The sequence below is a fragment of the Anopheles merus genome, chromosome 2L (genome assembly GCF_017562075.2).
Source record: "Anopheles merus strain MAF chromosome 2L, AmerM5.1, whole genome shotgun sequence".
Classification (NCBI taxonomy): Eukaryota; Metazoa; Arthropoda; class Insecta; order Diptera; family Culicidae; genus Anopheles; species Anopheles merus.
The window spans coordinates 50,612,887-50,634,728 of NC_054083.1; the positions used below are offsets into that span (position 1 = coordinate 50,612,887).

The window sequence follows — 21,842 nt, forward strand, 5'->3', positions numbered from 1 at the left end:
GAGCTTAAGCATTACAGCACAGGTACACGGCGTCCCTGGCTGCTGTTGCTCGCAACCAAAGACGTCAGAGTATGGAGAAAGCAGTGTGTGTGTGTGTGTGTGTTTTCGGCGTGGGAAGTCAACGGGAACGAACATCAAAATTCGTTCGACAGTTGATTTCCAAACAATTTCACGTTTGATTGATGTGTCCGGATGACAGGGTAATGAGGCTTACCGTTTGCTGTTGAGGGTGTGTTTGCATGTAGAGGGCGCTTTCTTACGTAGAGGGCGCTGCGGTATCAAAGTCGCATTCGTAGTCTGAAGGTGTGGTGCCTGCCAAACTCCAAGCACTGCCCCCCCTCCCAAAACTGGTCGGAAATTGATGCCAAAATGAGTGAAAGATTTATGGCAGTAGATATTTCTCTCGCCCAGGCCACTCAAGTACAGTTACCGAGCTGGCATGCGCTCGTTAGGAACGACCTAATCCGTGCATCGACCGGATCCAATGCTTAGCGCACAGGAGTGCCAATGGTTGGGTGTGCCATGTGTTGATCCAAATCCATCACGGCAAAGCGGCGGTGGATGGTTTTGCTGTGGGTACCGCTTTCGAATCCTTATCGAAGCGCTGTTGGAAAATCACTTGAGGGGCGCGGCAAATAAGGCCGTAAGTGGTCTAGCACTTCAAAAAGGCGGACTGTAAATACCATTTTGTAGCTCGCTGATTCCCCCATTTTACTGGAAATACACTCTTCTTATCTCTCTCTCTCTCTCTCTGCCATACTTTACTTTTGAAAATAAAAACTCATCATCGAAGCTGGGTTCCCTTCCGGACGCTCACTGTTCGGGCGATGGTCGTGTAAAAAAAAGGGTAGTTTGGCAGAGATTATGGAATATTCTCACATGCTCATGAATATCCCTCCAGGAGTCGACCCTTTTCTGCTACTAACGCACACTAACAACGGTGAAAAAAAAGGCATGCATTGAATTTATGCGTCCCTTTCGTGCCGCATCGTTTAAGACCCCGAGTGTACACAGCTTCTTCAAAGTTCAAATGGACACATTTGCCCCTGTCCCGGGTGAAGAATGGTAATACTACTTGTACAGTGGCAGGCCAAAGCCGACGAACATGTACTCCGCCTTCCTCTTGCTCTCGCTCCGTCTTTGGAAAGGATAAAATATGCCTCCGTTAATATATTGACGACCGTGCTCACCACCCGGTTTCGGGTTCGGAATCCTCTCGGGAGCCATACACGTGAAGTACACCGCTGTGCCTCTTTCCCCCAGGGCACCACGAAGGATTTGCTGTAGAGAGTGAGGCCCCTTTACATACACACGTTGAACTATAAAGCTCCCGCAGCTTACCGATTACTTGCCATCGCTCTATCGATGTTGGGCGCTTCAAGTCCACTCGAAGCTAACCCACACCGGCAGATGCCTTCCGCGCGTAGTTTCGCTTACAATGCGTACACAGCCACTCGTTCGCTTCTCAAGCCGTAAGTTCCGCGCACCATTCGGAACAACTTTCGGAAGCGCTACCGTTCGACGCGGTTTGCGGTAGCGATTTACCTGCAGAAAACTTGCTGAAAACTCTACCACGTCGGTACCACGTTCACACAAAAATCTATTCCGTTCGATCCGACGGTTCCCCACCTTGCAAACCCCCAAGTTACGGGGACATTTTGTTGCAAATGACTTGGTAGAACTTGGTAAAACGAACGGCTCTTGTATCGCATAGGTTCGAGTCGCTCGACAGTGGAAAGTGCTTCTACGAAACTTTACAGGTTTTGTACCGAGCCATGGAGACATGTTGAATGTACGTCGGCGGTACTTGCTCAAGTACGGACCAGCTTTCCATCGCAGCAGCAGCAGCAGCAGCAGTGGCAGCTCTTTACCAAACAATCCGACGGCTTATAAAAAGACCGGCTCGAGTACTGAACGGGTCCTTGAAGCATGCCCCCTCCGGTGAGCACACACATAAAAGTTCCTGCAAACACACACACACGTTTGTATCGATCAATTGTTTTGTAGCTGCGAAATGGTGTTTGCTGTTACTGCCATTATTTAGGCTGTTAACTTCACCAATCGCCCTCGATGCCATTATCCGTTGCGCGACTAGCGCCCCCCTTGTTCTACACGCGCTGTGTGTGAAGATGTGCCGCACTCCAACGCCCCATTGGCGGTGGTGCGCGCCCTTGCTGGTAAACAACCTTGTCAGGAGACTTTACTTGCCCGCTGCTACAACACGGCGTGGCGTGTTTTGAAGAGGACTCCCAACCCCTTTCCGGGAGTGAGCCAGGTCGTGTGTTTTTGTTCAAACATGCTCAGCCTGCGCTTGCTCTCCGAGGAGTCCTCTCTAACGACGAAGATTAGGCTAGCAGGGCAAAGTGGAAGAAGGAGTTCCTTACTCGAGTGCCATCACGAGACACACGTGCAATCACGAGTAGTAGCCAGTGCACGGCCGCATCCTCTCCTGTATGTAGTGTGCCTTCTTATCCCTTCGGTTCTGGTACGGGATCGAGCGCCGTATTGACACAAAGTGATAACTTTTTCGCAGAAAACAACTCAACAGATCTTGGGACCTTGGGGGGCGACGGGACCCCATACCCCCTGCTTCGGAATGCTGTCCCATCCGAGCAGAGCTGATCCGTTTCTAGTGATGTGCTCTCGGGAGCAAGTAAGCGTGTGGTGCGCGGCGTTGGCGGCACTCTCTGCCTGATGCTTGCTTCCGGTTTGGAGCGGTGCGGAAGAGCAGCGCCTGATTTAGAGCTCACGGGCACCGGCTGGCCTTGCGGGTTCGGTACGGTACGGTTTCACCAGGCACCCAGCACTGGGGTGCGTGTATCGAAGTTGTGCCGTCCCGGAGCAACCGAACTTTGCCACCGGAACACCGGTCGAAGGGATGATAAATGTTTATCGATTGCCGGCCGTACAAAAGCAAACTTAGCTGCCCGGGTTTAGGGCTATGTTTAGCCCCCGTTTAGTGCTCGGTTTGTGTGGCAACGGTGTGTTTCAAGTTCGGCATTTGCCGTGGTCCGGATTTTCGCTCGAACCTTGCGTGTGTGCGTGTGTGTGTGGTTCAAGGGAGAGCTTTTGCCCCATTACTTTGCCTACGAAACCGGCGCCCGAAAAGTAGGATGTTTCATATTTTGGAATGATAATAGTTTTCCTGAAGTCGTTTACATAATTTAGTACCCCGGGGTATGTATGGTGCAGGGGAGTTTCGCAAGGCTCTGCGCAGTAGGACACCTCTAGGGTGTACATACACACACACACACGTATACACACAGCAGCTCCTATAACGGCGATTGGTCCGTGAAAACTGCACCAACATGAAACAACGTCCCCCGGGGTGCGTGTTTGTGTGTGTGTGTGTGTGAGTGCGGAGAATCGCTCCTTTCTTTTGTAGGCTCGTGTTTTCGATCGATCGATCGACTGTTGAGCATGCCGGATACACTTGAGCCCCTCGGCAGCACAGCAATGGGTGCTGCATTAAAGTGAAAGTAACCGTACGCTTGGCACTGCACTGGGAGCAAGCCTAAACAATCTATTGGCGCAGAGATTGCGCCATTCCGGAAATAAACAATCGGGTATGCAAAAGAACTCGATCGTTCGATTGGGTTTAAAAAACGCTCCCATACGACGTTAAGCGGCAGTTACTGTAACGCGGAATGCATAATGCTAGGCGTTTACATACAGATTTCACGCTCTTGTAAAACGCCTGAAAGCTCCAATAAATAGCAACGAGTGTTCTACCCATTGACGTGAAACTTTACAAATATATTATCCCAGGTACTTGGGCCCGATGGGGAAAGCTTGTCCGTAACGACCAATATATATGGTATTCCAACCAGCCAAAGGCCACTGGCTGTCCAACGCACACTTCCCGAATGAAGTTGCATCGTTCCGCTCCGGTAGAAGTTTACGTGAAATGAACGCAACGAGCTATGTTGTTTGCAAAACATAACAAAAAAAAAGAGTTTTACATTTTTCCGACATTTCACAGGACGGTTGAGCATTGAGCGAACCTATTGAAGCGATTCCACCCATTTGGTGCGCCTCGCTCTCTCTCCCTCTCTCTATCTCTCTCTCCTACGCATTATGATGCTACCCGGGTCGAACCGTCAGTGAACCGATAAATCGATAAATCAATTATTTTTAAATATTTTAACTACCAAATCAAGTTCCATGCCGCCCACTTGAAACGGTCGCGTCCTCTTCGCGCTCTGGCCCCCTTAACATGGGGGAGCCCTTAGTACGCCTTCGTGCGCCGTGCACAATTGCGGCCCTGGCAACGAGCGAAAGAGTGCGGATACGCCCCTGAGCCATATTTTTACGCTGACACGTTAATAGCCGCAAACGTCAGCACACTGTCCGCCTGTCCGGTGCGCGAGGTCAGATCGGTCAGGCGGACGGCGGAAAAGACACGGACATCCGGACGGCCGGACGGGCCAGAAGAAGGGGAAGGGGAGGCCAAATGAAACCTCCAAGCTTTAAATTCGAGGGCCTGTGTTTAATGGAGCCTCACGCCCTTTCCCGATCGAGCAAAATAAGAGCGTAAAACGCGAGACTTTAAAAATAACAAAAACATGCGAGCAGCGGGCGCATCAACTGCTAATAATTCATTCACTCATTATCATCGCACCGGTGTTTGGTCACGCTGGGCCCCGGGATGGGTTGGCAAGGGAGGGGAAGGGGCCAAAAGAAATAGATACAGAAAAATGGCAGCTGAAAAACAAAAATCGCTTCCTTCGCGTCCTCCGCTTCGTCCGTTTTTGTGCCATCGGGATTCACCGGTCATACATTTTTGTCAGTGGTCGCCCACCCGATGGGTCGGCTGGTCGGGTGGTGGGCGTTTTCTTTTCTGTCGGACGTCCGTAAAGGACAGGATGTGGTGTTTGGCTTTTTCTGTGCGTGTGTGCGCGCGCTGTTGTTTCCTTTTCCGTTTGTGTTGTTCCCGGAACGACGACCACTGGCCAGTCAGTTTCTTTCTTTTTCTCGCCTGCCACTGGGAACGGTCCCGTACCGCCGTTGATTAAGTACAAATAATTTATTCTTGTGAAAGCTACTTTACATAATTAATATTTCATTGTATTTTTGCTTTGGACTTTGGCGCTTTCTTTAACGTTAGAGTCACGCGCCGCTTCACCGCACAAGGGCGGAGTTTACGTTTTGCATCATTATTTGTTTGCGTGTGAGAGACAGAGAGAGACAGAGAGACAGACAGAAAGCAGAGCATAAGTTTTGCTCATTTAATTTATAGTTTCTTTCTTTTGTTCTGGGTTGGTTTGTGTTTTTTACTTCTTTTAATGATATTGCAAAGGGAAATACTTTTAAATCGCCAAAGGGAACGCGTTAGCGAGCGCAAAAAGAACAGGAAGGGTAATTATATTTTTCCATAGTTTGTATGAAGTTTTCGAAAGCAAGCAAAAAGGGAAATCAATTGCAGAATGATGGCAAAATGAGAAAATAAAGGAATCCGGTACATAAACCATCTAAAACAAGCGCCACAGCGAAGTACTGCTAAAAGTAACTACTCAACCAGATGGCGCTGCCTGTTACTACTGCTCCTGATGACTTTCGTAACCGTATTACATGAAGGTGATAAAACCCGGGCACCACTTAATGGGAGGAAGCACACGCATCACCATGCCCCCGGTTAGCATGAAGCCACACACACACACACTGGCACTGAGATTTGCTATTAAACTGTTACCTATACACAGTCATCCCGAATACTGCAAAACGAGGCCAAGCTACAATGCTACAATTCTGTGCCTCCTTCCCTCCAGGAGTACGGAGCACAGAACTGCATGGACGAAAAGGGGTTTGGCTGGAGAGACAGTAAAAACTTTCACCGCCTCCCGCTCTCCCATTCCCGCGCTCGTTCACTCTCGTTAATGGTGTAGAAGTTAACCGAGGCTTAATAAAATCATAAAATTAATTAGAATTGACTTTTGCTCTCTGACTTGCTGCCTCCCTGCGCGTAGCACACCACGGGTGAGCCCTCTGGCAAGTGTCCTTGGATGCACACAAGCACACACGCGCGTGCGGGGAGAGGAGAACAGGGGACGTGTCGGTGTGTGTGTGGTTCAGTTTATGTGCCACGCCTTGGCTGTCGCAAAATGGTGCGGAGAAAGTTTAGCGATTTAGCGACAGTCCGCCCTTGTTCTCCCCCTCCCACTAATCTGCATTCTCGATCGGACGGGGGGAGGAGTGGGGATACACAGTCACAACCAGCGCACGTCCCCACCGTTCCACCTTGCTTTGCCTGCGTGACATGCGGTGTTAGTTAGTGGTTTGTTTTATGTATTTTTACATTCTCCCATCAAAGCGTCGCAAAGGGGGGGGGGGGCTGCTGAAAAGGAAAGGCACGAAAATAAGATTTTAAAGGGTTCCCTGGAATGGAAGCGGAAATGAAAGATGAACAGCACACCACCGCGCGGCAAATATACGAGCAAATGTTTCTTCAATTTTATGAGCTCCGCGCAAGCGACCGCGGATGGCATGAACATTCCGCGCCGGGCCCATTTTTAAATGCTGCTTAAGCTTTTAATTACACTGACTGCGAACAATCGATCGTCCCCAGGGAATGGTTGCCACCGAAACTTTGCCCATAAACCAACCCGACCCGATGTTAGCCTGATTTCGATGATAAATTTCAACCTTGTAGTGGAGGGTGTGCCCAACCAGGCCGGGGCTTTAAAGGCTTTGGAATGCTATTCCACAGTGGGTCGCAGGAACAGCGCAGGAAGCGCTGTTTTATTTCCCTCCATAAATGTGGGTCTCATAAAAGGCAGGAATGGAAATTGCATCAATAATCATCGTTTAGCGCTTGGGAGGAGTTCGCCCAACAAGGTACACTTTTAAGTTTGATTATGTTGTAAGGTGTGAAAAGTGCAGACGAGAGTCTCTTAATGGTGTTGTCCTTTCGGTGAATTGAATTGGCTGAGCCCCGACCACCGTTTTCTGGTAGCACTTAAACTAAAACATCCGATTGTTGTATCCCGTTTGCTGCTCAATTAGCTGCCGAGAAGCTTGACGGGAAAATAAGCAAACGAGCCATCTCCCCTCCTACTTACCTTAACAGTCGCTTCCGGTGGATCCGTTTGCTGCTGGTGCGATAAGAACCGAACCACAATCGACAGCTCCTTGCCTATTTTGTACAGCGAGCGATGCTCTGAAAGGGCAAAAAACGAAAACAAAAGTCACTCAAAAGGAGATCCAACAGGCAGGCAGGACAGGCGAAGTGTTAATCACCAACTGCATTTAAATATCGGGAAAGAGTGAAGCAAAATCCACTCCCACGTCACCACATCGCCACCTGCACGGTGGACGACATCGTCATGTTTGTCTCATTGCTAATGCAACGGGCTCGACTCGACTCCCGTCAGGATGCTAAAAGGTTGGTCACGACACGGTCCCCGCACGAGGGCGCCGTCGTAAGTGTCGCGAGTAAATTGTGCTCGAAAATGGGTTTCCCGCTTTTTACCGGAGGAACTAATTTTCTCGCTCGTTTCACGCGGACGGCATGTTGTCTTTCACAGGTCATCTCGCGGAGGTGGAAGGGGTGGACAAAAGGTGGCGGAGTTGGTGAGCAAAATGGCAAAATGGTCGGAAAATATAACCCCGTCAACTGAACCGCATGCTCCGGGAGGGGAGTCCGGTGTGCTAGCGCGGTCACAGTATAAACCACTTCGGTGTCCGGTGTGTTTCCAGAGGTGCCACACAGCGTGGGAAGGGGGAGGTGAAGATCCACTCACGGGAATGGATGTTATTCTTGCATTAAACTCTAATTAAAGCCTTGAAGCATTATCCATCGCTCATTAGGCAGCGGTGGGTGGGGGATTCGGGAAGGGCCCAGCAGGGCAAGCCGTTGTTAGCTGGTTGGTTGGTTAGGTTGGATGTGGTTTACCCGGACCGAAGTCGACGGGATGATGCGCTCTAACCTTTTGCTGGAAGTGCGTTTTTGCGACCGTCCCGAGTGGACCGACATTGTGCCCGGGCTCAGAAGACGGGTCGGACGCAAGGACACACAAGGACACAAGCACAGCGCGGCAATGTTGAAGTTGAGTGTCTGTGTACGGTGGCCACTCAGCCAGCCCGAAACCCGCTACACACGGAAGCTACACACAGCCGAAGCGAATCGAACGACCCCAAAACCCGGACCTGAACGAGCCGGATGCGGGCGATTTGCATATTATAATGAAAATTGAAATCAATATAATTATTTTTTCATTATTTTGCACACTGCACGCCATTTTGCTGCCCCCGTTTGCCTCACTGTGGCCAGCGAAGAGAGGGGTTTGTACAGGGGAAATTGAACGGGTTGCGGTGCTGATCGGTTAAGAATTGTTTTAAACTCGACCACAATTTGTCTGCAAAGGCTGCCCAAAAGCCAAAAAGAACCAAGTCTGAACGTCTGGCTTTAAAATCGAAAAAAAAGAAGTTATAATAAGCTAACTGATCAAGTTTAAACAATTTGTACAGCATAAAAACATCAACTTAAATCGATTTAAAAGCATTTTCCCCGCCAAAAAAAAAGGAAACACTAAGAACGGTTTCACACCCAACGCTAAATAAACAAAGCTAAAAACTCCATTAGCCTTTGTGTAACAAGCAATGAAACGGAAATTAATAGTTATTCCCATGCAACCCTTTCGCCTGCAACCGTGACCGAGCTCCTCTCCTTCCGGGCATGACTTTCGATTGATCAAAGCGCCCCGATAGCGACGGAAAACTGTTGAGCAACGGCGAGGACTCTCACTCCGAGCAACTATTTGTCGTTGTCAACCCGAAGGATACACCCGAACCATGTTGTTTTTCTCTTTTTCGTTCGTTTGCCGCAAGTCGATTAGGTGACTATTTTGCTGAGGTTTACCCTCGAACTCACTGGGTCCCGCCGATGGGCCCATTGTTTTTAACTATAATGATGCCGAAAAATAATGTTAAGAACCAAAAAAAAAAAAAAAAAAACAACTACGGAACCCGTACCCAGACAACACAAAATTAATGATCGCGTTTGAAGCGTGGTGGTGCAATTCATTGTCCTTCTAACTTTCACGCAATTCCGGGAAATTGAGTTTCCCAAACCCGGCCTGCGAGTGCTTTTTAGTGGAATTTCACTTCCCCCCCCCATCCAGCTCAATGTTTTTCCAACCGAACGCACGCGGACCGGACTAAGTAGGCATTATTATTAACCTTCCGACCGTGACCGATGTTAATTGCGGGTACCAGGGCCTCCAAAATGAAGCCATCATCGTCTGTCGCTAGCCGGCTAGCACCCGGCGAATATCGTCGTTGCGGCGTTGGCCATGCCTCTAAAACCCTCTTTGGTCAACGGGGGTAAGGTGAGCGTAAATATTTTTCATTATTATTATTATGAATAATGCTGTCATTTTTGTTGGGTTTTTGCATCGCTTAATCGTGGTTGGGTCACGGTGGCCCACGGATGAAGTGTACCGGGTGGCAAATCACCCAGCCGAGAAGGGCTTGAACCCGAATACTTTTTAGGTGGTAAGACAGATATTGACATCGATTAATGTCACCTGTCAGGCGGGGTTTTGGATAAGATTCGGGAAGGAACTGGCTGACACTAACACCGGTGGTTCCACGATGGATGATGATGGTTTTGAAGGCTACCTTCACACCTTGGGGTCTGTGATGAGTTGGACATTAAAAATGAAGGTGCGCCCAATAAGTAGCCGCCAGCGAACGTATCAGCTTACCTGGTCCCAGCGCTCGAAGTTTGTTCCTCAACTCCAGACAGAGAAATTGCACCGTTCTTAGTGGCTGGAATTGAAACAGTTTGCTGTCTGCCTTTCGGTTCGAAGCTTCATCCTCTGCATGTAGCGCGTTGTTGTTATCGACGGAAGAGCAATCGGTAAACTCGTCCCACTCTCCAGCTGGTTGTCCATCCTGAGGAGTAATAAAGAGAAAAAGACGATTAGTCCCGTGTAAGAGCAAACACAACGAAAACAAATAAAAATAGTCAACGCAGATTGATGGCGTGGATTAGTTTTCGTTCCGTGGTCGATGGCAAAATCATTTCCACCGACAAAAAAGGAGAATTATTTGTGCGTGTATGCGCGTGTCGCACTAAAAACATTAGCTCATCCCTCAGCAAACACGGCTAATCCCTTTCGCCAGGCGCATAGATTCTATTCCTGCTGGGGGTTTTCCCTCAAAACGCCTACCCCTTCCTACCTGCGTATTGGAATGTGAAAATTGGAAAAACATTCTAAAGAAAGGGACAGACCGAAACACCAAAGCGAAGTGGTGGTAAAAATTTGGCAAACAAGATAAAAAAACATCATCCTTTTCGATGAAGGTACGCCAGGTATCCACGAGTCGCTTTTGCGCAAAACCCTGTGTTACCCAAATAACAGTTAACGAAATCATCGTTATCTCGTTACAGACCGGGCGACATTTTTGGGCGCCCGCTCGTCTGCCCTCCCGCTCGGCTAGTTTTTGGGGCTGGCTCCAAAGTTGGTGGAAAGAATAATCGCACCGGGAAGGGTGCGGGAGCCTTACCTTCCGCTGTCCGCTGACAGCCGGGAGAGGATGAGCCTCGGACAGCATTCCGGCCCAGGACGGCGGTTGACGGTCCTGGCATTCCACGCTCGTCTGTCCAATGCCGTCCCGGTGATTGACGTTATCTGCGTCGCCTCGACCTTCCCGTATCGGGCCGGCACTCATCTCACCGGTGGGCGGTAAAGTGGGCTGCGGGGTTGGAGTATGTTTCCCACCCTGCGCGTCCCACCGACAATCCACCCGTGCCCGTCCGGGGCGGGCCGACGTATCGGGCCGGCGTGACGGACAGCAGCTCCGCACGAACTTTTGCTGCTCGCTTGCGTGCGCTGGCTGCTGGGGGCGGGGAAAGGGAGCCACTGGACCGGCTGCTGGGTGACGCCAAACGGGACGCTTCGTCATCCCCACGACACCACCACCACCCGGTCTTTGGGGCGTTTTTTTAGCCCCAAAAGCTCTGTTGCCGATCGATTCGGGCTTCGATTGCGGTTGCTGCGGGGCACCGGCGGCGGGACAGGAAGGATCGGTTGAGGCAACCGCAGCAACACCGGTAGCAGCAATATTGGTTGCGGCCAGCTTGTGGGCCGGTATGTTTTGCAAAAAGTCGGCACACTTTTTCACATAGTTCGGGTTCATTATGCCTGCGTTGGGCGTTTGTCCTGGAAGTGGTTGTGATTGGGCTGTAGAGAGCCGAGCGGACCGATGTATTATTGTGATGCTTGCAGTACGGCGAGTCCTTCCGTCCGGGATCTCACTGTTGGTGACAGGTTTTGGGCTAGAAAGCAACAACAACAACAACAAAAAAAACTGGAATAAATACGCTGCGTGTGTCGGTCACACCGGCCAACCCGTGTCGGATACCCCCGTGGGGATGTGCTCGGGCAAGCGGCAATTTTATTAGATTAAAATCAAACCTGCCGGCCGACCGACCGAGTTGGGTTTGTTTTGATTGCGCGCACATCCGTCAACAAGGACTCGAAATTTCTTTTCCAACTCACGTCGCTTTTTTGCGTCTCTCCAAAACAGAACAGTGCTGGGTGCAATTTTTAGTAAGCCGGAATCATCTGCCCAAAACTGTAAGGTGTAAAAAGTAAAGCAAAAAATCGTGTTAAAAAAGATTGTTTTTATTTTTCGGGGCACTATTCCATTAGCGCACTAAAACAATACTCACGTACGGGTTGTTGACCCACAAACACCGGGAAGCTCCTTTTCAGGACAGCGATTTTTCCTACTTTCCAGACGCACGCACTATTCGACTGACAAAGCCTACTCAAACACTGACAAATGAGACAACTGTCAAGCCGTGACAAGGTAGATAGAAGAAAACAAACCCGAGATGATTAGAGAGCTGAGAAAAGACAAAACACAATCGTTCTTCTCTGTGTCGTACTGTTCCGTGTACCAATTTGAATTACTTACACACACAAACACACGCGCAGGACGATTTTTGAGCACTTTTTTCGGTGGAGGTTCTGTTCGTTCACGGCGGAGGCAGATGACGCGCGCCTATTTCGGGGTTGAGATGTCGTAAAAATAAAACTAACAACTCGACACTTTGCGTTGATGCGCCGTTTTGGTTGTGTGGTGTTCTGTGTTCTATCTGCGTGCGCGTGTAGAAAGATTTTGTTGGCTCGTTTTCGCGGCCATAAAAACGTAACCGAAATAATGAAGCACATTTATTACAAGTCGCGAGCAGTGGCGGGTGATAACAGAGTCTTAGGGACCGTCACTAGAATCACCACGCACCGTATAATCATTACGACCGCACCCCTCCCCTCCCAGTACGGCCCTCCAGTCCATGGGTGGTGAGATGAGTTTCGCTAACGATATTTTTCTTATTTTCGGTGCTTCGGATGTCCGGATCGTCATGAAGCGACAATTCCTATTAAACCACGCTCGTTGATGAAATGATCCCATAGTTCCACTAACGGTCCCCTTGGGGAGGGGGCGGGGGGATGGATTTTACATGACATTTCAAACGCCACCAGCAGCTGACTGTGGGAGCAAGCGAGAGAGCAATACAGTAGGAGCGCGCGCGTGAGCCGTTCAAAATCGTTCGCTCTGAGAGCGGCGTAGCTCGCTCGCTCGCTCTCTCTCACTTGTTTACGCGGTAAGCATCTCACTTGTCACTTCGCGATCAGCATCCGCGGTGTGTTGTTGGCGTTAGGTGTTTGTGTCCCATACCTATTCGATCGATCGGTTTATTTCGACTGTTTTTGCGTAGTAAACGTGTACAAAAGCAAAGATAGAAGGCCGTACACAAAAATGCGCATTTTGCGTGTCTTAAATCGTCCTACGGAGTAGCATCTTTCTATAGAAGCTTTGTAGGTCAAACCGTGTTTGCGTGGCGCGCGTGTGGCGAACGAATCGAAATGCGTGCGTGTGTTGTGTTTTGATCGATTGTTTGCTGCGCGAGAGCGTGTGTGTGCGTGACCGTAGACCGGTTTGACCGGAGCTATTCGCGATCGAACCTCATGTGTGCGTGTGCGTGTGCGTGTTTTAGTGCGCGTTTTTATGTGTTTTTTTAGACTGTTCGTTGGTGTGTGACGATCAAATGGCTTTCTCGTGTTTGTGTTGTTGCCTTTGCCCGTATGCACTCCGTAAATGTGAATTGTTGCATCACATTACACAAACCGATCGGGGGGAGCGGCATTTGCAGTGTAGATTATAAAATTCTCCACAGAAGCACGTGGGCGTGATGTGACTCACAGTGTACCACACTAGCCTTCATCTTATCGCAATTCCAAGAGGCGTCGAACTAACATCATCATTGAGGGCAACAAGCGGCTCATTATCACATTATCTATTGCTTGTACGAGAAAGAGTTTCGATGAGATACTGTGAGAAGAGTGAGCAGGCGAAGAGCAAATCCTCATTCCCTTGTGAACGTTGGAGTATGGAGCAAAGAAGCGATTTGTCGGTCTAATATAAGGTGAGAATGAATTATGCGCTTTGCTTAACAGCCACATAATCGAATTATAAGTTATCAAACGATACCATTTAGTAAGTCCGATCTGTAAATAAATCCCCGTGCTACTCGCTGATAACATCTTTAACATGCACCAATGCATTATGCTGGTCGTCGCTTAAACGATAACGACAAAGTACTCACACCGTCAACCAACTGCCCCGTCTGATAGAAGCGATCATTCAGCGTTTGATGTTCCACTAATTAAGCAATCGGGGTACATGGTGGGGCATGCTGCAATCAGTAGTAAGAAAGACACTTGAAATTATATGCCGCCGACACACGGGGCCGGTACGATAATGATGGATGGCGATTACTACACAGCGAGCACGTGCCCCAAGCCTCGACCATTCCGTATCAACAAACAACAATGGACATGGGGAAGATTGTGTCACACGATTTGTCTAAAGATGGAAGCGCGTTGATCGTTCGAGAGCGGCGGATGTAGAAGCGACCGTGAACTTGGGCAACGATAACGAGCCGAGTTTCAGTTACATCGAGTGAGTTTGTGTGAGAAGAATGGAGAGAAGTACACACTAACAAATTGTACCATTTAAAGTAAATTTAATTACTTAAGCGAGCGCAATCAATTACTGTCATCTTAATGAGCAATACTAACTGTCAGGTTTCTTTGCACTTTTTTCCAATTTATCATCGAGCGCGTATCTTTAATTGCGCTCCATTAAACGCGTTGATGCATTTATTGCGCGAAACGAGGAAAAAAGCATGGAAATAATGCACCCTGTGTGCATGAACTGTCCACCCTAATAATAATGTGACAAATGTGTGCCCTTCATTATCGGTTGCTGTTTAGTTGGTCGTTAATTTTCCGGCCCCAGCGACCAAAATCGAAGTGCACAGAGCGATATTAATTTTATTGTCACCATCTTTTGCAACGGGTTGGCAAACGTTTGGACTGCCAAATGCAAATGTGTTTCGAACGAAAGCATTCAAAATGTTTGAAGCTTCCCTCTCGTTCTTGGTTTTTTCGCTCCCTCTCTCTCTCTCTTTATGAAATCCATAACATCCGACGGGGGGTAATAACTTTTCCATCATCCGCCCGTCCGATTAGCCCTTCGAAGGAACGTGCAGCTAAGGAGGCGGTGGCGGTTGGCAAATTTTCCCCGAAAACAGGTGGTCGATATTTAGCACAAGGCGGCGGGCACAGTCTGTTTCTCGGGGCCCTTGACGATCCCGTGCCGGTTGCCTCTGCTGCTGCTGTCGAATTATTGGAAAAGTTTATTAGCATGTTTAATTATTTATCGAGGTAGTCGCTAAATTGTGCAGGTCGACTGGCTTGTCGCCATCTTTTGCGCCAGCATCCCCTGTGTGTGTTGTGTGCTCCCGACCTGGAATGGGGATGGAGAAATTCTGCGATCTTTCCCGACCGCTTCACCCTACCCATCGCCCCGGGCCGTTAGATTGAATTAAAATTATGCGGCTTCCGGCGGTGGCGGCTGTTCGGAAAAGCGGCTTTTCGCTTGGTACGCTACCTCCAACACACACACACACACAGGCCTGATCATTGGACGCGGGAGTTAGGAGCGCGTGGCTGATAGACCGACCGACCGAACCCGATGCAAGCTTACACTACAAAACCGGCAGAAATTATTGATTAGTGAAGCTCTCACGTGCAGCTTTGGAGCCGTTGAGTGTAACAGGGTCCTGCAGTGTAAAAGCCCACGCTTAGCAGCGCACGAACGTGTACGCCATGCGGGGGCTGCGGGCAAAGTTTTTGCGCGAACCGAATTTGTGTTAGAATAATTTCTATTTATTCGCGTGATTACAGTTGGTGCGCGTGCGGAGGGAAAAGGGGCTCCCGAGTGATGGAAATAATTCCGAATTAGATAGCGTGTGTGTGTGTGTGTGTGTGTGTATGTGTCACCAGGGAGGGGTAGAAATTATTTCACTTAAGCTTTATTTACTTCGAATTCAGTAATTTATTGCTTCGAATGAAATTCCGCTCGCGCTGTTGTAGCGCATTTTCCCCCCCGGCGAGCTGTTTTTCGCTCGAAGGCTCAACGCTGGGGCGTGTGGTTAATTTCCCACGGCATTTGTGACACTGCAGATGTATGTTAGTGTGTGTGTGTGTGTGTGTGTTAGTTTCCTCCAAACCGTTGCCTCCAGAACGCGCACCCCACAACACAGGGCAGATTTTGGCGTATCCTGCCCGATCAAACCGAGCTCAACGGCGGAAGTGCTTAGGAACTTCCGATGGGAGCCTCATTACAAGCGGCACCTGGCACTCACCTACCTCCCTTCCAGTGCTGCACCGTTTAAGCCCAGGGGCAGGGGCGCATACATAAATTTTATGTGCATACGATAATGACTTTCGAATTAAGTATCTTCTCGGTTGCCACTTCGGTCCAATTACCACTCCGATCACTTCCAATTACCGTGCGTACACACACACACACACTCACACAGACTCACGCAGGCCACGTAGCGTGCTTTTGTGTCGGTACCGAGTCGATGGAAAAGTGAGTTATCGTGGTTTGCGTGGTAAGCGAATTTTACGAGGGTGGATTTTGTGATTATTTTCGCTCCCCCCTCGCAGCAAAAAAGCTTACAAATCAATAGCGAATTGTTTGCTGTTGCTCTCGTGCTGATTGCACACATTTGGGGGGAAGGGGGGTGATGGTCGTAGTTGTTGTGTTTTAAAGATTCTGCGAATTATAACCACCGATGGAATGATTTGCACGATGCAAATGTAACACCAAATAGCAATAAAACGGACAGGAATGCATTTATTTGCATAGCATATGCGACTTACATGGAGTGACTCAACAAAACGGGAGAGTTTACACGCTCAATTGGCTTTGTTAATTCAATTGTATGGGTTCCCAATTTTTCCCGGAAGTCTTTTGCAAGTGAAGAACTGGCATGCCCTTTTTACCACTCGTTAGGATAGTTTGCATAAATATTGGAACTCTGTTGGCAACCGGGGCATGCGTTTTATAGGAAAAATTACCCAGAAAAGTGTTGATGGAATTCAACATTAACATTACACCAGCGATAGAAAATTCCAATGCGTTGGGACTGATTTTCCCATTTCACAGAATTTCCCTCCCTGCACAGTTCCGCGCTTGGAGCCCGTTGGAAGGACGACTGTTTTCGTGCTATCAATAATGTCTGTGGTCTTTAAATTTTATGCCCCTCGGTTGTGGCGGAGGAGGGGAAGGAAGAAAGGTAGACGCTGCTCAACGATTCTTAGTGTTTACGACTCTGCTAACGACTCGGACTGGAAGTGTGGTGCCGGTGCTCGAAATCGTTTGCCGATGATCGGTTACGAATGCTGCAGGTCCTCCTCTTCGCCGAAAAAACAGACAGCAACAACTGGGAGAGAGTGAGGGCTCACGACGCTAATGGTTCGTAATAAATAGGTAGCAAAACTAGTGCTTACCACTGGCTGTTTGTGTGTCTGTGTGGTCCTGTGGAAGGACGGTGTAAAGTTTCTTATCTGGCCATTTTAAGCATGAGCGGTCTGTTGTTTATGGCCACATTTAACCACCCGACAGTTAAAGGCAGCGGTTTGGGTTGTTTTTTTTTTTGGGATACGAGAGTGCGAAAGAAAAGTACAAGAAGAGAATTATTACCCCCTGGTGGAAGTGGTGCGGCCCAAGATGCGCTCGCCTATTAGCGTAATTGATAACATTTCAATACACGCGCTGTTGCCTCAATTCAGAGCGAGCGCAACCGAGCGGAAAAGTTTAGTACCCTTTCAGCATAATTGCAGTGCGGCTCGGGTGGACGATATCTTTATTAAAAGAGGAAGCACTTGTACTTGGTGGTTGCGCGTCCTCGTGTGTGTTCCTTCTTTGTACAGGAAAGGCACAACAATGAGTGCCACTTTATTTATCGGCGCGCATCAGAACAAAACCCTTTTTCGGGGATTACATACATTATTATTTTATTATAGGCCGGCGGTCCCCCCTCGGCACAACTAACCTCTCTTATCGCTAGCACGTGGCTGTGGCTCTCAGCCGAAGCAACGACTCTCTTCCCTGGGCAGGTGGATCCAACCCACACAAACGTGTAGCGACCGTCCGGCGAAGAAGCGAAGCACCAGGGAAAGCTCCGGAAACAGCTAGTAATGCCCGGCTTTGGTCGGCCTATGCAAACAATCGCTACCGGAAGTGGGCGGAAAGCCGGTGCCCAAAAAAAAAAAAAAGAACTCGCCCTTTGAAGACTAACATTGGCGTTGGTGTAGAAGGGGAGGGATAAGAGTCAGAAAGTCGTGTTTCGTTTGCGCCACTGCTGCTTTAAGGGTAAAATCATTCGCCAAAGGGTGGCTTGCATACTTGTAGGCGCATTTCCTTCGCTTGAGAGTTCGGAGCAGCGTGGTTGCTATGATATTTGCACCCTCCAGCTGTCATAAGTTGGGGCGGAATAAGGGACCAAAAAGATTTGAAATAAGATCTGCAGCAGCATCTTTGGCTTTTTTTGTTGTATTTTTCTTTTGTTCTGGCCTGCCTAAAAACCGCTTGAAGAAAAGTGGTAGAAATGCTCCGTGGGGTTCCATATTTTGTAGTCCGCTTTGGTACGCCACCGGGAAACGGTCACAATGGGCGTTGCAATCTCGCGATGCTCCGTAAGCAGCCGGAAAGGCTGTGGCTGTACGGGTTTGTTTGAAATTGGTAGGAAAAGCTTATTATCGGACTGTCCCGGGCCACAGTCGCACAGTCGTACGACAGGGACAGTCGTGTGGGCTTGGTTCCTTCCTTTATGAATACCAAATGAAGCAGGAAGCTTAGCACAGGCAGAAAAGATTTCTGCCATTTTATTCTATGATTTTCCCATTGACCGGAAGGCAGGGCGGAAATTCAGCTTTTTTTTTTTTTGGGAGTGAGCTGAATATGGAACAAGCTTTTGCGCCGAAAATGCTCCTCGCCCAGGCGTACATGATACGCAGCACGTAGAAAAACGATCACTTTTGGTGCCTCTCTTTGTGAGCTTAAATCTATTTTCAATTGTCAGGCATTTTCTTTATTTGACACTGCGGCTAATAAGATTATTTTTTGTGTGTGCTCAAGGAAGGAAAAAATCAACCAACATTTAACGATGCTCCACACCCAAAGAATTCTTCTTGTCCTTGAAGTCGTTGGTTCACCTCACATCATGTGTTTGAATTAACCTACCTACCAAAATAAGTAATCGTCTTCGAACTTTACCTTACGACTTCTTGGAGCTCTGGCCGAAAGAATGGAATCATCGTCACCATCATTAAGGCACCCATTGAGCATCTTCTCGCATCAGGACAATCACTTCCATTACCATTTATATCCGTTTGCTCAATGAATCCTTTCACTCGCAACGCACTCCAAAGCAAAGCGTAAATGATTCCACAAACACTCACACACACCCCTCCCAATCCAAAGCTTTCGGGTGCCGTTTTCCTCCGGAAGAGCTAAGCTTGGTTCGGAAATTGTTCCTGCTCCAGCCAGCCGCTCTAGATCTTTACACGACGCTTCTGCTCGTCCTGCCCCAAGTGGCGAAGCTGCCCGAAAATAAAAGCAAACTGCAGGACGACAGCTCACGGCCGATCCCCGGCCAAAACGCGCCGATCCAATTGATATATGGGAAGGGAAATGTCGAAAACAATATTGGAAATGTTGTTTCCAGCTCGCCAGGGCCCAGGACCCCGCCAGCGCAGGCACCGGCACGCGGGGAATCAATGAGTTCGCGCGCGAGGAGCAAAACTGATTAAAATAAGATATATTTGCTACGCCCCAAACCGTCGGCGAAGCCAGCCCGTCCGTCCATTGCACGTGGCCCGGGTCCGGGGGCACCCGAACGATTGGTTGGCCGCCCGGTCGGAATGGTCGGAAGCAGCAGCACCACCGGCATGGTCGGCAGAAAAGGCCATAAATTAGTGAAATTGAAGTGTACATCCGCCGGGCCGGTTCCGTGCCTGCGGCAGACAGCCCTCGCCGGCAGTTATTCGTAGGATTCGGGCTTCATCATACGGTCGTGTCGAGGCGAGTCATGGACCGGCGCTTGGCAGCCGGTGTGTGCTCTGCCAATGGCAATCCTTCCAAGCTTCGCCTGGCTGTGGACGCCGTTTACGGTACAGTTGCGCCCGAAGTGCTTCATATCGGTTCTGGTGGCGGATGGGAGAAAGCGTTCTCAATTTCTGCTCAATTACTTTCCTTTACCCGCTGCCCCCTCGTTGCCCAACCGCTTGACGAGCAAATGGTAACTGCGTTAGGGGAACGGACGGGTGATGGTGCTGGTGGTGCATTCTTACTGCCTTCTGCTGTCCCGGAAAGAGGACCAGCAAACCGTCTTCGGGACAGTCAAGAAGATAAATGTGTGGATGTGCATCTATCGAAGGATCCTCGAGCCATGGTACACCGCGATGACATTAGCTACAACCGGCGTCTGACAAGCGGCCATTTTAATGCTCTCAATGCTCCTCTCCGTCTCTCTGCTTCGTGTTCTTGTGCCGTACTCAGCAAGCAAGCAATTGCTTCATATCATCAAAATGATGCTAATGGCCGCACCATCTCCATCCCCCATCGACCCATGCTGCTAAAGGCTGCCGGAAGCCGCACATAACAGACAGTAGAAGCAATAGCAATAGCAACCATAATGATCATAACAGGAACCTCCGGACGTGTGGAAGGCACACAAAAAAAGCCAGCTCAAGCAATCCCCATTCGAAGCTGGCTCGCACTCCAAGAGCCTTCATCGCCCAGGAGTGGGTCTTTACTAAAAGCCATAAGAATATGTTGCTCACACTCATCCATCGAAACACGCACACACACACACAAACAGCCATTCACCCACACGCGATGGGTGGTGGTACGTAAGGGTAGAACCGCGAACGAATCGACGAAGTGAAAAAGGCATTAAGATGAAATGTTTTAAATCGAACCGCGTACCGAAACGGAAGGAAGTCGGTCCTTTAAGGGGGGAGGGAGACTTTTTTGCTTCCTCTCCGCGAGACATGCCGCGTTCTAAAAGGCTGCTTCCCCCGGCTGCTTCCTCCCATGCCCAACCCGGGCACCAAACGGTACGGTGACATACTTGTTCGCATGCATTTACCACCACCACCACGACCACCACGGGAAGCTTGAGTCGTTGAGAGCATGAGTGCCATATTCCGGCATGCGATGATCGCTGGGTGGTGGATGCTGGGAGACGGCGGAGTTATGGCCACACTGAATGATGTTTACTCCACAGGCTATGTCGCTCCATTCTGCACAAACGACGACCAATACGGCGGCGTGCACTGCCGGTGTGTACAGTCAACATTCTTCTGGAGACCATTTGTTTGTCCTTTTGCGCAACGACACTTGGGCGGCGGCGGTGGTGATGGCAAAGCCATGGGTGATAAAATATACAAACAACAACAACAACAACAACAGCAACAACCTTTACTGACACTCGTATCATGCCTGCGCCATCCATCCCCGTATCTGCCCGTGCCTTGGTGCTTGGTGCGCTGTAAAATATGGATGAGTCGTGAGCATGGTCTTGATCTGGCAAAGTGCTTAAAAACGATCGCATTTCGCATCTCAGCCGTCCGTCCATCGGGTGCGCGGTGGTTATGCATTTATTTGATGATTTATGGTTTTGCGCTCGTTTATGCTGCTCTAGCTCCCTGTGTGTATGTACCGGATGCCCATTGCAGACAAATTGTCTTGTCGATGGGTGTTTAGTTTTTTTGTTGTTGTTGTCTCCTCTGCTTCTCTATCTTTCCCGTCCGATGGGTTTTGGCAAATTTGAAGAACCATTAAGTGGCCGTTTGGGGATTAATCCGCACGATTAAATAAATTGAGACATACCGCCGTGTCGACACCGGCTACTTTATTGGGCCGTCCGGCTAATCCGGGTAAGTGTTTATGCCGATCCTTTTGACATGATTTATACTGTTGTCGTTGGATTTGGGGCTTGGTTTTTTTCTTCTTTCGATCTACGCTATTTGAGTAGATTTGTTTGGGATATTTCAGGATGAATTGTGGGTAGCCAATGGTAAACGGATCATCTGTAATGACTGTCACAAAATTGGCGGAAAGCTTGCTGTGACATTAAACAACCGTACTTTGCGGAAAAAGAGGTGTAATTTTGATAGAAAGAACAATTTATGACATATTCATATAAGAATTGCATACTTTTAGGCGTTTTCGAGATTTAAAGTGTTCACCGTCCATATCATTTGATTAATCATTGTTGTAATGTGATTTTGTTTACAGAATTGCATACTATTAGGCGTAATCAAGGTTAAACGTGTCCATCTTCGAGGCAATACAAGCCAGTCAAGCATCTGTTCAATTTAATAATATATAATGTGATTAAATCTTAAGAATTGCATATCTTAAGGCGTAATGTTTCGCAAACGCTATCAATTTCAAGACTTTAAAGT

General features: G+C 48.9%; 2 protein-coding genes across 30 annotated transcripts in view; one reads left to right on the forward strand and one right to left on the reverse strand.

Annotated features, from left to right (window-relative positions):
* Nucleotides 1-12,335, reverse strand: part of LOC121592898 — a 42,092-nt gene extending 29,757 nt beyond the window's left edge. The window contains exons 1-6 of one of the 2 annotated variants that reach the window (XM_041914797.1): nucleotides 11,926-12,335; nucleotides 11,678-11,799; nucleotides 11,421-11,580; nucleotides 10,510-11,281; nucleotides 9,705-9,894; nucleotides 7,059-7,156 (exon numbers count right to left, since the gene is read on the reverse strand). In XM_041914797.1, coding sequence (XP_041770731.1) covers nucleotides 7,059-7,156; nucleotides 9,705-9,894; nucleotides 10,510-11,281; nucleotides 11,421-11,467 — 1,107 coding nt within the window. In that variant the 5' untranslated portion in view covers nucleotides 11,468-11,580; nucleotides 11,678-11,799; nucleotides 11,926-12,335. Of the gene's footprint in view, nucleotides 1-7,058; nucleotides 7,157-9,704; nucleotides 9,895-10,509; nucleotides 11,282-11,420; nucleotides 11,581-11,677; nucleotides 11,855-11,925 lie in introns of both variants that reach the window. The other variant, XM_041914799.1, reaches the window with a different exon arrangement.
* Nucleotides 1-21,842, forward strand: part of LOC121592895 (glucose transporter type 1) — a 172,973-nt gene that overhangs the window by 61,788 nt on the left and 89,343 nt on the right. For 15 of the 28 annotated variants that reach the window (XR_006004706.1, XR_006004707.1, XM_041914766.1 and 12 more), the window contains exon 1: nucleotides 12,632-12,830. The exons of 9 other annotated variants lie outside the window; for them this stretch is intronic. The gene's annotated coding sequence lies outside the window, so the exon portion shown is untranslated. Of the gene's footprint in view, nucleotides 1-12,624; nucleotides 12,831-12,863; nucleotides 12,883-13,073; nucleotides 13,096-21,842 lie in introns of those variants that run through there. 4 more of the 28 variants (XM_041914776.1, XM_041914771.1, XM_041914780.1 and 1 more) reach the window with 4 other exon arrangements.